The sequence below is a fragment of the Canis lupus genome, chromosome 10, assembly GCF_011100685.1.
Source record: "Canis lupus familiaris isolate Mischka breed German Shepherd chromosome 10, alternate assembly UU_Cfam_GSD_1.0, whole genome shotgun sequence".
In the NCBI taxonomy this organism is placed as follows: Eukaryota; Metazoa; Chordata; class Mammalia; order Carnivora; family Canidae; genus Canis; species Canis lupus.
In genome coordinates, this window is record NC_049231.1 from 62,872,653 (window position 1) to 62,886,192 (window position 13,540).

At 44.1% G+C, this 13,540-nt stretch overlaps 1 protein-coding gene across 3 annotated transcripts in view; it reads right to left on the reverse strand.

The window, feature by feature from the left end:
* XPO1 (exportin 1) overlaps positions 1 to 7,838 on the reverse strand; it is a 46,740-nt gene extending 38,902 nt beyond the window's left edge. Inside the window, exons 1-2 of one of the 3 annotated variants that reach the window (XM_038551365.1) lie at positions 7,663 to 7,838; positions 4,380 to 4,511 (exon numbers count right to left, since the gene is read on the reverse strand). In XM_038551365.1, the coding sequence (XP_038407293.1) occupies positions 4,380 to 4,505 (126 nt within the window). In that variant the 5' untranslated portion in view covers positions 4,506 to 4,511; positions 7,663 to 7,838. Of the gene's footprint in view, positions 1 to 4,379; positions 4,512 to 6,271; positions 6,411 to 7,090; positions 7,111 to 7,662 lie in introns of those variants that run through there. The other 2 variants (XM_038551367.1, XM_038551366.1) reach the window with 2 other exon arrangements.
* Between the last annotated feature and the right edge of the window lie 5,702 nt (positions 7,839 to 13,540).

Consider the following 13,540-nt stretch of genomic DNA (forward strand, 5'->3'; position numbering starts at 1 on the left):
GGAGAGGGAAAGGGAGAGAAAGAAGCAGGCTCCCCGTGGAGCAGAACCTGAGGTGGGGCTCTGTGGGGCTCTATCCTAGGGCCTTGGCTGGGACCATGACCTGAGCTGAAGGCAGATACTTACCCAACTGAGCCACGCAGGTGCCCCAGAAGTCTCTTAAATGTATTGTAAATACACCCTCTTTCCCCATTCTGAGTCTTCTAAATTTCACACCAACTCCTAACTTATTTTGAAAACTTTGTTCTATCTTAAAGATCTTATTCATTTTAGAGGGACGCCTGGGTAGCTCAGCGGTTGAGCGTCTGCCTTTGGCTCAGGGAGTGATCCGGTAGTCCCAAGATTGGGTCCCACATGGGGCTCCCTGCATGGAGCCTGCTTCTCCCTCTGCCTACGTTTCTGCCTCTCTCTGTATGTCTCTCATGAACAAATAAAATCTTTAAAAAAATTTTAAAAGATCTTCCAGAGAAAGCATGCACTCGGAAGAGTGAGAGCAAGGAGATGGGCAGAGAGAGATAATCTCAAGCAGACTCTGCACTGAGCAAGGAGCCTGGGGAGAGGAAGGGGTTTTGCTTACAGGATACTACAATGTGCTCTTCTCATTTGACACTTTCCCTTAGCTTTATTGTAAGGTATAACAATTAAGTTTGGGAGATCTAGCCACATGGACACTATGTATCTCGTTTCTTCATTTTAACCATTATAGTTTTTTTAATGTTATGAACACATTTTACCAAAGGCTGTTAATTCTATTGTTTTCAGTAAGAAACAGCTTAATCTTCTCATCTTTAAAGGCAGTTTTGTAGCTCAACTGGATCCTAATTACCTTTTTACCTATTTCTATCACACATAAGCAAAGTTTGAGAATTTAAAAATTTGTCAGTTACCTTTGTTAGACTGATTCAACTTGACCAAGGGTTAATTCTATGGGTTATAAAGTAAGCATCAAAAAGGGGGAAAGCATTCCAATTCAAACCATCTCTGGCAGATACCTCATAATGGCCTTTAACTTAACTTTTATTCCAACTTACAAAAAAAAAAAAAAATTGGTTTTGATGTTAAGAATTATTTTCCTTAGGTATCAGAGTAATTTCCCCCATCAACCAACTAGCGATGTACAATGCTTCTTGTTTAGAATAAAACTGGAAGTTAAAATAAAATAAAATATAGAAGAAAACTGGAAATATATATCCACTAATTTAAGTAGCAGTTCTGTACCTTGGCAAGAACCAACATGTAAGTTGGAAGAAAAACCAGTTGCCTGGGTTCCAACCTAAAAGTATAGGTTAGAGCTAAAGTATAAGCTCTTAAAATATATGTATTTTGATTTGAATTTGTTAAGGGACTGATAGTTTTAATTAAGGAATTATTTAAAAAAAAGGAATTATAATTATGCTATATAATGACAAAAAACAGAAAGAACAGTTATGTAGGGGCAAAGCACTCTTCAGCCATGTTTTGATTCTCTGGGAGAATATCTAGCCAGATCTATCAATTTTTCACTAGTTATAGTCTTGCACATAAAATAAAACGATCAAGAGCGTGAGGTATATCAAAGATCTATACCTAGTAAAAGTTACTTGGTCAAGATACTCTTTCAGAGCTTTTGAAATGATGACCATTGTACACGTAAGTCAATACTTGCCACACTATTACCATTCATTAAAACTCTGCATAAATCATGTCTTTTTTAGTTGTCCTTTTACTTTTTAAAGTCAATTCTAGTTACTTGCATCTTAGCGTCTTTATTTTGTCCTAACCTCACTATCCTTACATAATTTTTTATTAACTTAAAACTCCTGGAGAGGTCGAAAAAGACACAAAAGGAAACTAAAGGAGAAAATTTGGTATCTCCCTGTGTTACTTACTCAACAGTGAAAGTATTTTAGTTGCTAAGCAATAGATTAAGAGTTCAAGTCACTTAACACAGTATCGGAGAAAACACTCAACTCTTCCATATTATTTTTTCTCCTGACTGCCCAACTTGGCTAAAAATAGAAAAATACTTATAAGAGAAGGTAGTCCTAATGTTACAGTGTTAAATATCCTTCTATATTGCCCATTTGGACACAAGCTCTGGGTACAGATTAAAAGGCACCATTCTAATTTTTCCTCTCCAAAATTATGTACTCCATTAAAAAAAAAAACTATATTTCTAGGAGTTTTAATATTTAATTAGTGTAATTTCTACAGTTGCCATATTTAGCACATATTTTAAGAGACTGGAAAAAAAATTAAAAACCATACCATATTTTAAAACAATGAGTTTACAAGACATACGCTACATCTTCCTTATACTTCCTAAAGTACCCTTTAAACAGAATGCCTTCTAAGTATCAGGCACCATAACAGGTGCTTTTACAAACCCTACCATCTTCCACTCCTGTGAGGTAGATAACTTTGTAGCTGAAACTCTGGAGCAAGGACTAGAAAATTTACTGGAATAAAATTAAGACATCTATCACTAAAAACATGTTTTCCACTACAGCTTTTTTCTTTTTATTCACAAGCCCCCTAAAGAGGGGGCATATGATAAACACAGTGAACTAGAAATGTAAAGACACCCTTTTAGAAAAAAGAGTCTTAGCTAACTTCAAGCTCTAAGACTGTTTCTTCCTATCTATAACTATAATAAATATCAATTTGCGCCTATCTTTATGCAAGTAATTTGTCATAATACAACTAGGCATAAAATTCTTACTTTTGGGAAAGTTTATTTTGCCTTAATAGAGAACACTTTTCCAAGTCTACATTTCATTTAAAAATCAAATTTTAAATAAATCATTAAATCTCAATAGTGTGAAATATCACTAAAAGCAACATCACCAATATATATTTTTTAAAGTTGTTTTGTTTTTGTTTTTTTGTAATCTACACCCAACGTTAGGCTTGAACTCACATTTGTGGGATCAAGAGTTGCATGCTCTTCCAAGTGAGCCAGCCAGGTACTCCCCCACCAATATATTCTCCATGATAAAAACTACTGCTACTTCTTAGTTATAAGCCTAACAAGTCTCTTCATTTAATCGAACTTTTAGATATGCTGTAAGCCATGTTAAAAAAAAAAAAATATTTAAACAGCAGTAGCAGCTATGTGACAAAATTACATGCCCATCTTCCTAATGTCTACAAGACCTGTGCTTCCAATATATTCAAAGTTGAGCCAAACTTTATTTCCATACTTTCTTCCAAAAGCAGCTGCTTTTCTATACATACATGTTAGAGTGAAATGAAGCTTAAAGTTCCATGTTGCATGTATAGCACAAAGAAACAACTACATGGTATATGTAGTTGTACAAACACAATACTTTATGGAATAACTTCTCAGGAAGGCTTTTTGGAGACAAGAACACAGACCAAAAGCCCCTAGCAGTTATAAAACTGGACCAATCTTAGAAAAAGTGCAGAGTATTTTTACCACTTATACAACTTTTATGGCTCCCTTTTAAGTTTTCTCTTTATTATATTACAGTAAAACCAATAATGTTGGATTTCAGAAAGGGACGGAAATATTTATGCATATGCTAGTATTCACACATCGTACTTTTTGGACTATCTATATAAGATGCAATTTCTACCTTTCAGGTTTCTAAAAAGTATGATAGCAGTCACGTGCTATGCAAATATAAACTCATACCTTAAAGATATAAGTAACTTCATACGTACTACTAACCAAACATCATCTACTAGGAATACAACATTTGGCAAAAAAAAAATTATACTGGTATTTGTCACATCACCTTAAAAGACTTTTAAATCCAACAACAGAAAATTTTACTGATTTAAAACTCTTCATGTGATTAACTCTATAGAGTGAAGATTCAAGTTTGTCTAGCTTCTTGTAACAAACTAAAAACACCAACACGCTTGTCTATCATTCAGCCAGGTGTTTTAAAAAAATAAAACCCTAAACTGATCAAATATCGGTTATGTGTATGATAACTGCCTACATTAATATACCGTTTTGCAGGTCTTAAATTCAAATAATTTAAGATGTTAGATATTGTTGGACCTTTAAAACAAGTTTTATCTGTAAAGTACTTCTGTAATTAAAATGTTTCAAAAATATAAGAATCCTTGAATTCCAAATATATTACATACATAAAAGATATACAACCTTTAGTATCTGTAAAACATTTAATACAGTAAAGAAAGGTTTCTTAAAGACAGAATATTCCAAAACATCTCCTTCTAACCATGTCAAAATACAACACATATAACACAATTTCTCCAGACTTGCTTCTCATCGGTTAATATATAGCTCCAATTTAATACAAACTACAGAAAATTTTTTTAAAAGGTGATAATTTAAAATCATATTTGAAACCGAATAACTGCGTTACATTGCAATAATGTTATAAAGTTTTGCTCAGCTACTTTACCTGGGCTCCTTCTCCATGGTATAAGCAATTCACCACATTGTCTAGAAGGTTGATATCCAGTTTTTGGCTGAAATCGAGCAGCTGACGAGCTGCATGGTCTGCTAACATTGTCATAATTGCTGGCATAGATTACTGTAAATAAAGAAAAAAATTTAAGATGCCTATGAAATTTTGTTATTATCAGTCAGAAATTTTCTACAAGTTATTTTACTTCAACCATGTTCCTAGAAGTATTATAATATTTTAGACACTACCTAAAGAACAGTAAAAGCGACTAAATGCTGAAGATAGCTATTCCATAAATGCTTTAGTTGTTAAGGTCCATTTAATTTTCCTAAGGTCTATTTTAAAACCCTACTAATATTTAAATAAAATTACCCCTAACCTGTTTTAATGAAACTATCATTAGGAATTTATGGCTCTAATAATTGACACAGTTCAAAGTCTCACTCTCAAATTTTTAAATACAGATAAGTTTAAGTGGATCTCTCCCTCTTCCTAGGTAGAATCTTCTATTTCATTAAAAGCTTCCTTTGCTGTACGCTACCTTAATTTTTAAGATATGCTGAAAAAACATGAAGATGCTGAAAGTTAAATGTGGTATCCAAATCTTTTTGTACACACCAATGATTAGCAAAACTTAAAACTTTCATATTCAAACCATCTATTTGTTTCTTCCAACCCTCAATGAATTTGGAGATTAAAATTCCCTGAACACATTCTAGAAAAACTATGGTAATATGTCAAAAAAATGTTTTAGATTTCCAGGTATTCATTGGGAAGGTTAAAAAACCTATAAAAAGTTTGCTAATTATTTTCCAAATAAAAAATTCTAGGATAACAGAAAAGTGAGCTTCTTTATCTCACATAATGTACTGACTAAAGCCTACCAGTTCATATGCAATGTTATCCTTTTAAGAGGATTCTAATCCAAGATGCTGGCACATATTCACAATTTTGTTGCCCAGCATTATAAAAAAAAAATCTTTCCTTTGCTTTTTCTTCAAAGCCAATGCCACTTGAGTCTGACTGGCTAATTCAGTACTCCTTAATCTTTTTGGGTCAAGATGCCTTACAATCTGAACAACACGATAGCTCCTGCCAAAATTTTTTAAAACTCACAATTTTGTATACACAATTACAGAAAATCCAGGACACCTTGAAAGCCATGCATGAAACCTCAGGTTAAGAATCCCTGGTTGACTGTAGTTATTAGCCCCAACAAGGTCAGCTGGTCACCACCACTTCTCCCCCCTCTTAAGAACCTTCCAGGATCAGGAAATGGGTGGGATTTGATTACATTATGTTTGGTACGAAAAAAGACGTTATTTCTTGGCTACTTGAGAGCAGTTTAAAAATGTTCATAACAATGGCAGCAATTTCAATTTTAACTCCAATGCTTTCCTTAATGCCAATTATCAAAAAAAAAAAATCAGAAGTAAAGAAATGAGTCAGGTTAGGGATAACGGAAAAATTGAAAAACTAAGAGTTCAAAGACTCATTCCTCTGAAATCTTTCAACCCGTTACTGACAGCAAAAACTGAGATCTCCAAAAATTACATAGCAGTTATTACTGTTTTTAACAATATCAGACGTGCATTAAGAAGTCTTTAAATATGAATATAAAAATGGAAGTATATTCCAACAAACGTGTACATTCCCTCCCACCAAACACCACAAAATTTTAAAGGATCAGAACAGTCTTAAAATTGAGGCTGAAAAACAGGTGCCCACAAAGCACCAAGACGTACGTGGCCTAAGTTTTCAATTTTTGGTTAAAAGATTGGACAGAACAAACTTTCCTCCTATGTCGTCCTCTCGCAATCTAGCAACCCAAACAAAAAGAACCATTTGACTATAAAAAGTCCCGTGCTCAAGTACGTTGTCCTTACAGAGTTCTCCGAGCTCAATTCTTGCGAACACTCAGGTTCCGGGCAGCGCCTGCGCCAACTCCGGCGGGCGCCGGCCGTAGAACCAGGCTACCTTCCGAATGACCTGCCTATTCTTGAACCGCGCAGAAATGGCGGCGTTCTGGTCCATGCCAAGCACACGGAGTCCGCCCCCCCCCCCCCAAAATCAAGCAGCTTCCAAAACATTCTTTCCACTACCAGCAGCGTCCCACACGCGGAGACACCCGGGCGGGCCGGCCGCCAACGGGCGCCGCGGGGGAGCGAGGCCGCGGCCGCGTCGCCTCCTCGGGAGCTGCACCCGGAGACCCCCTCACGGGGAGCGCGGGGCCGCATCCTCCCGCGGCGGGGCCGCCAGCCCCCATCCGGACCGCGACCGCCGCTTCGGGATCGCCAAGGACTAGCTCAGACACCCACCCCCGGCGCTCCCGGGCCGAGCGGGCCGCCGCGGCCCCATTCAGCAGCCGCGCACCCCGCGGAGACCCGCCCTCGCCGCGCTCCCCGCCGCGGCACCCGGGGCGCGCGCTCTCCCCGCCCACCCCGCGCCCCAGTCGACCGCCGCGTCCCCGGGCAGCGTGGCCTCCGCCTGAGCCGAGGCGCCCCGGGCCGGGCACACCGTAAGCCGCCTCTACTACAGCCCTCCCCGCCGCACCCCAAGCTCGGAGACGGGCGAGCGGAGCAGAACCAGGGCATCCTCCGCCGCACGCTGCCAGCAGGAAACCATTCGATCGCCCCACTCTCAGGCCCCCTCCCCCCAACTACAGCACGGAACCCCACTTCCAGAACCCTCAACAATCCACTAACCTTTCCTACTTCTAATCCTACTCTGCCTCCCACCCCGCTTAAAAAAAAAAAAAAAAATCAGAAAAGATTTCGAGTTTCCTTGCAGGAGGAGGAGGAGGAGGGACTCGGCAGCCCCTCCCTCCCCCGATCCCAAGCTCTCCACCGAGGGGCCACGTGATGCAGGCGGACGTTTCAATGCTGCTGCACTAAATATTTCTGGAAACTTCCACTCCTAATAATTTACAGAGATGTTCCTGAAATCACCCCAACTTCTCCCCAGCCCCCCGGGCTGGGGAAGCCCTGCCGCCCCCACACCGGCCCCGCTTCACTATCACGCTCCTCGCCTTCCTCCACCGCCACCCGCACACGCCGAGAGCCCAGCAAGCGCTACCCTCCCGCGGCCGCCTCCCCGCCTCCATCCCCCAGCGGCAGAAGCGGCTCCATTCAATCGCGGGCTCCGCCGTGGGCCCGCCGCCGCCTCCCGGGCTCGCCTCCCGCCGCCGCCGCCGCCGCCGCCGCCGCCGCGCCCCACGCCGGCCTCCACCCGCCCGGCCGCCGCCCGCCCCTCGGCCCCGGAGCCGCAGCCGACTTACCCAGAGATTGAACCAACTGCTGCTTCTTTCCTTGCCGGGGGGATTAGGGCGAGGGAAGGTGGGGAGGGGGGAGAGGGGAGGAAATCAAGGTGGGTTTCACAGTTTTCCCCACCTTAAAAAGGGAAATTAAAAAAAAACAACAACAACGGAGATAAGGGCCAAAAAAAAAAAAAAGCTCAACAATATTTACTATTTCAGGGACACCCCCACGACACACACCCACCCGCCCTCCCCCCGCAAAAAAAGGAAGGGGAATTAATCCGTGGAATAAATGCTCCCGCCTGGCTGGGGAGTGAGGGAAGGGGGAGGGGAAAGGGGTCAAGTCCCAAAGATTCAGCCCCAGGGGGACCCTCCAGCCACAGGCGGCAGCAGAAGCGGCAGGAGTAGGGGGCAGAGAGTCCACAAGGCCGGGGGACGCTCCGCTGCCAGTTGCAGTCCGACTCCCCCCGACCAAAACACGGCTCCCTCTCTCACGCGGCTCCGGCGCTGGGCCCCCCCACCCGGGCTCGCCTAAACTTTCCCCCCTTCTCCTGCTTCTCAGCGACTGGTGGCTCCCCCCTCCCCCTCTGGGTGGTTGCACGGACTGCAGCAGCAAAGACTGGAACAGGCACCGCCGCCGGGGCTGTAGCTACTGTTGCTCTTGCTGATGCTGTAGCTCCCGCTGCTCCTGCCGCGGCCGCTGCAGCCGCTTCTCCCCCTCCTCCTAGTGCCTCAAACTCGGAACCGGTTGAAACCGGTTCAGACTGGGAGATTCCATCTCGGTTGAGTTTTCAGCCCATGGCGCCGCGGAGCGTTTGGAACCTGGGCCTCCGCCCCCAGCCCGCCCGCCCATTGGCCGGTTCCCGCCACAGCCGCGCCATCAGCCTGCGTTTCATTGGCCAGGCCGCCCGTCAATCCCACCTCAAGTCTCCACACGAGCCCGCCGCTTCGGCCCCCGCCTCTTTCCAGCAGCGATTTGCCTGCAGAGTGGGGGAGGGGAAGCGGGGCGGGTCGTAGCGGAGCAAGGAAGGGGGGGTGGAGGCGGAGGAGGGGGGACGCGGAGCCGAGCCCAGCCGCGAAGGGAGCGACGACGAGCTGCGCCGAGGATTGGTGCGAGCCGCCTGTCAGTCAAGCGCAGCCCGCCCCCGACTTCCCGTCCCCCTCCCGCGGCTCCCCCTCCCGCGGCTTGGCCCGCAGGCCCGGCCTTTCCGGCCCGCTCATTGGCTGGGCGCCTTCGGTGACGGCGAGGGTGCGGCGCCGCCCGTGAGCTGGGAGCCGCGCGAGTTTGAGCGCGGCGCGCGGCGGCGGCCGCTCGGCTTTCTCCGGCTCCGCGCCGGCCCGCCCCCGCCCGCTCCCGCTCCCGCTCCGGCCCCCGCCCGCTCCCGCCAGCCTGCGGGGCCGGAGCCCGCCGCGGTCGGGACCCGCCCCCGCGGGAGGGAGCCCCGCTGCGAGGACGCCGGGCACGCCCAGTGGTTTTTTCGATCGCGGAGGGGCGGGAGAAAGGAGCCGAGAGAGCGCCCCGGGGGCCGGTCGTAGGCCCGGACCTCGCCGATCCGTCCGAAAGGCCTGGGTTGGGGGCCGGGAGTGCGGGGTGAGGGGGGTCGGGCGAGTGTGGGGGCGTGCACGGCCGGTGCCTCGGGATCTCAGTCGTGGACCAGGTACCAGGTGTCCTGAGCGAGGCTCCTTCAGGCTTTGACTCGGCGTCTCCCCGGGCTGGGATTTGGCTGCTCCAGCAACCGGCCCTTGCTGGAAACAAAGACCCTGAGATCTCCGTAATTGGTGTAGCGCGGGTAGTCGTGCCGGGCCGGGGCGCTCGCCGGCAGCCCCCCACCAGGCGCCCTTGGCCGGCCCCTGCCCCTACCCGCGGCTTCTCTTCGGCAGAGCTGCCCTTCACGTTCTTCATCATCCCAAATAGTATTTTCTATGGAAGTCACATGCACGTGGCCTCTCACGTGGTTGACTCGCTGTTTGTCCCCACGTGCCCTCCAAATCAGCTTTCCTGGTTTTTTTCTTTGCTTAAACACGGCAAATAGCCCACCAAGATGTTCTAGGCCCATTGTGCCAAGAGGTTAATCGATGATTTATTAAAATGCAATTTCAACGGCAGATCTTCCTTCACAATGAACAATGGCTAACATCAAAAACTACTTAATAACTCCCTCACAGGGCGCTTGGGTGGCTCGGTTAAGCTTTTGGCTCAGGTCATGATTTTAGGGTTGTGAGATCACAACCCTTTAGATTCTCTCCCTCTGCCCTTCCCCCTTCTCTCTCCCTCTCTCTCTCTCTCTCTCTCTCTCTCTCTCTCTCTGTGTCTCATATAAATAAATCTTATAAATAACTCCCTCCGGTTGCCTGGGTGACTCAGTCCATGAAGCATCTGCCTTCAGCTCAGGTTGTGGTCCTGGGATCCGAGACCCACATTGGGCTCCCTGCTCAAGGGGGAGCCCGCTCTCCCTCTCGACCTGCTTGTGCTCTTCTCTGGCAGATGAATGAATAAAATCTTTTTAAAAAGGCGCACACACACATAAACCTCCTTCATCCTCCAATAAAAATAACCTCTGTAACTCAACTCTTGGATTTACCAAAACAGTATTTATTGAGTGACTTTCAGGCCTAAGATTTTTATTCACTGCCTAACTGAATAATGTCAGACCATAATACATAACCTACATGGTATCCAGTAGTCATTTGGAACATTTATATTCTATTACCAGGAAAACAGCAGCTGTCGTTTTGTTGTTGTTGTTGTTTTCTTAAGATTTTATTTATTGGGGCAGCCCAGGTGGCTCCGCGGTTTAGCGCAACCTTCGGCCCAGGGTGTGATCCTGGAGACCCCACTGAATCGAGTCCCACTTCGGGCTCCCTGCATGGAACCTGCTCCTCCCTCTGCCTGTGTCTCTGCCTCTGTGTGTCTCTCCTGAATCAATAAATAAAATGAGCGTGATGTGGGACTCAACTTGGTCTCAGGACCTCAGGACCACAACCTGAGCTGAAGGCAGATGCTTAATGGCCTGAGTCACCCAGGTGACCCAGCTGTCGTGTTTTTAAAAAACTTTTCCCCTACACATTTCAGGTCCTGGACCAGGCCACTGATTTTTTTTTTTTTTTTTTTATGTCAAAATAATAGGAATAAAAAGTGACTAGGAGTAAGACCTGGCTTTGCTCAGGGCAGCCCAGGTGGCTCAGCGGTTTAGCACTGCCTTTGGCCTGGGGTGTGATCCTAGAGACCCGGGATTGAGTCCCATGTCCGGTTCCCTGCATGGAGCCTACTTCTCCCTCTGCCTGTGTCTGTACCTCTCTTGTGTGTGTCTCTCATGAATAAATAAATAAAATTAAAAAAAAAATAGACCTGGCTTTGCTCAGAGTGTGACCTTGGGCAAGTCACTTCACCTCTTTGGGCCTCAGTTTCCTTTTCACCCATTTCACCCACTTAATGAAGCTGGCTGAATCATTAATGCCTGTCTCATCCAGGAAGAATCAATTGGGTATGAAGGAGCGATGTGACCTATAAAGCACTGTGTGAATTGTAAAGTTCAAATAGTCTTATTTGCAGTCCCTTTGTCTCTTTTCATCCCACTTTAAATCATACTCCCCTAGGAGGTCATATCTGTCTGACTATTGTGAATCAGATGTAATATTTAGCCCATCAGTTTTGCCTAGAATTAGGCAAAATGCAGTGTTCAATATCAGCTTGTTATTAACAAGTGTGAAAAGAAGTGATGGGAGCAGATGTTTGATCACTGTATTTTCAATATCAAATTCAGAACACGGGTCTGACATGGCTAATATTTTTTTCATCGCTTTAATTTATTGAAATCAAACAGATTCCAAACCTTGGAGTGGGATAGGGATAAGGAAATGTAAGTAAACTGTATTGAGTGCCTGCCAGCTCTTCAGCAGGCTGACTTTTTTGTAGAATATTTCACTAAACTCTCATAGTAACCCTATCAGATAGTTATTATTTTGCAATCTCACTCTTTATTTCCCCTTCTTCAACTGCACATACATGTAGACACAGGTCCGTATCTCTTCACAGTAGTTGAGTCAACATTAGAACCTAGTTCACGTCTTACAAAATAATAACATTAATCAGAAATAAGAGAAACAGAAGCTTATAAATTCCTTTTTAGTAATTACTACTTATTTCTATTTAAAAATTTTTATTTTATTTTATTTTTAAGTAATGTCTACATCCAACATGATGCTTGAACTCACAATCCCAAGATCAAGACTCACGTGCTCCACCAAATGAGCCAGCCAGGCACCACTAAATTAATACATGATCATGGCTAACAATTGAAAACAATAGAGAAAGAAATATCTACAGTAAAAAGTAAAATTCCCTTCTATATATTCCCCCAGTTATTTTTTTCTTGCCCAGGAATCATCATTAAGATTTAGGTGCTCGCTTCAGCAGCACATATACTAATGTTGTGGTTTTCTATGCTTTGAGGTATTTTTTATGCCTTTATAAATACATTTGCTTTGTGTTTTGTTCAACACATATGACATCATACCATACATATTGTTCAGTGAATTGCTTTTTTTTTTTTAAGATTTTATTTATTCATGAGAGACACAGAGAGAGGCAGAGACACAGACAGAGAAAGAATCAGGCTCCTCGCAAGGAGCCCAATGAGGGACTTGATCCCAGGACTCCAAGATCACGCCCTGGGCCAAAGGCAGCTGCTCGATCGCCGAGCCACCCAGGCATCCCAATAAATTGCTTTTTACTAAACATAAGAATATATAAATCCACTTCACCCTTGTTAACAATCCCATAGCCTTTGCCATCTTCTCAGTACAATAAATGACTCAACCATTCCCGCACTGAAGACAATGGGCCATTTCTGGTTTTCCCTCTTAGAAATAATGCTACAGTGAATATCCCTGTACATTAATCTTTGGGCACAAATGTGAATATATCTCTAGGTTAACATCCTAGAAGTGTAACAACTATGTGAAAGGCATTATATTTGTTATTGTGATAGGTACTACCAAGATATCCCCAAGAAAGGTTATATCAGTTTACACACCCACCGCAATATGTGAATCATGCCTGTTTAATCCCTATCAAAGCCATAAATATTTGCTATTACAATAACACCAGACTAAAATAAGCATTTTAATTTAATCTTTTGGCTCTGAAGACAATCTGACGGTGAGCTCTTCAAGGAATGCACAAATAATAAGATTAAATGTCCATATAATATAGCAAAAAAAAGTTAGACTATGCAGTGAACCTAATATCTTAATAATGGAATAGGTTATCTCACTCTTGAGAAAATTGATACTGCTTTGCACTCAGAGATACAGCACTGACTTCCAACATGTACTTCTTCCCACCAGTCATTAAAAATGGGCATTGGGCTGAACACACCATGAGTGTGACTCATGTATTCATGTGTTGAGCACAAATTCACAATTCCATGGGATTTTTCTTCCAATGAATCTCTATGGCATAATTGTAACTTTGTAAGACCCAAAAGGAAAAGCTGGGAGAAATATTTCTCTGTGAATATCTTATAAGGCAATTATTTTTGTATTTGCTCTTAAAAATACCTCTTAAAATAGCATATCACATCACAATGTAGATTTACAAAACATTACTGATGCAACACAGATTTAAAAAACATTACAAAAAAAAAAAAAAACATTACCGATGCATCAATTATACAACAGTACAACAGTATAATTGTTCTGTTTGGTTTTTTTTAAAGATTTTATTTATTTTTTTGACAGCAAGAGAGAGAGTACAAGCAGAGGGAGCAGCAGGCAGAGGGAGAGGGAGAAGCAGTTTCTGGATGAGCAGGGAGCCTGACGTGGGGCTCGCTCCCAGGACCCTGGGATCATGACCTGAAACAAAGGCAGACATCCAACCGACTGAGCCACCCAGGTG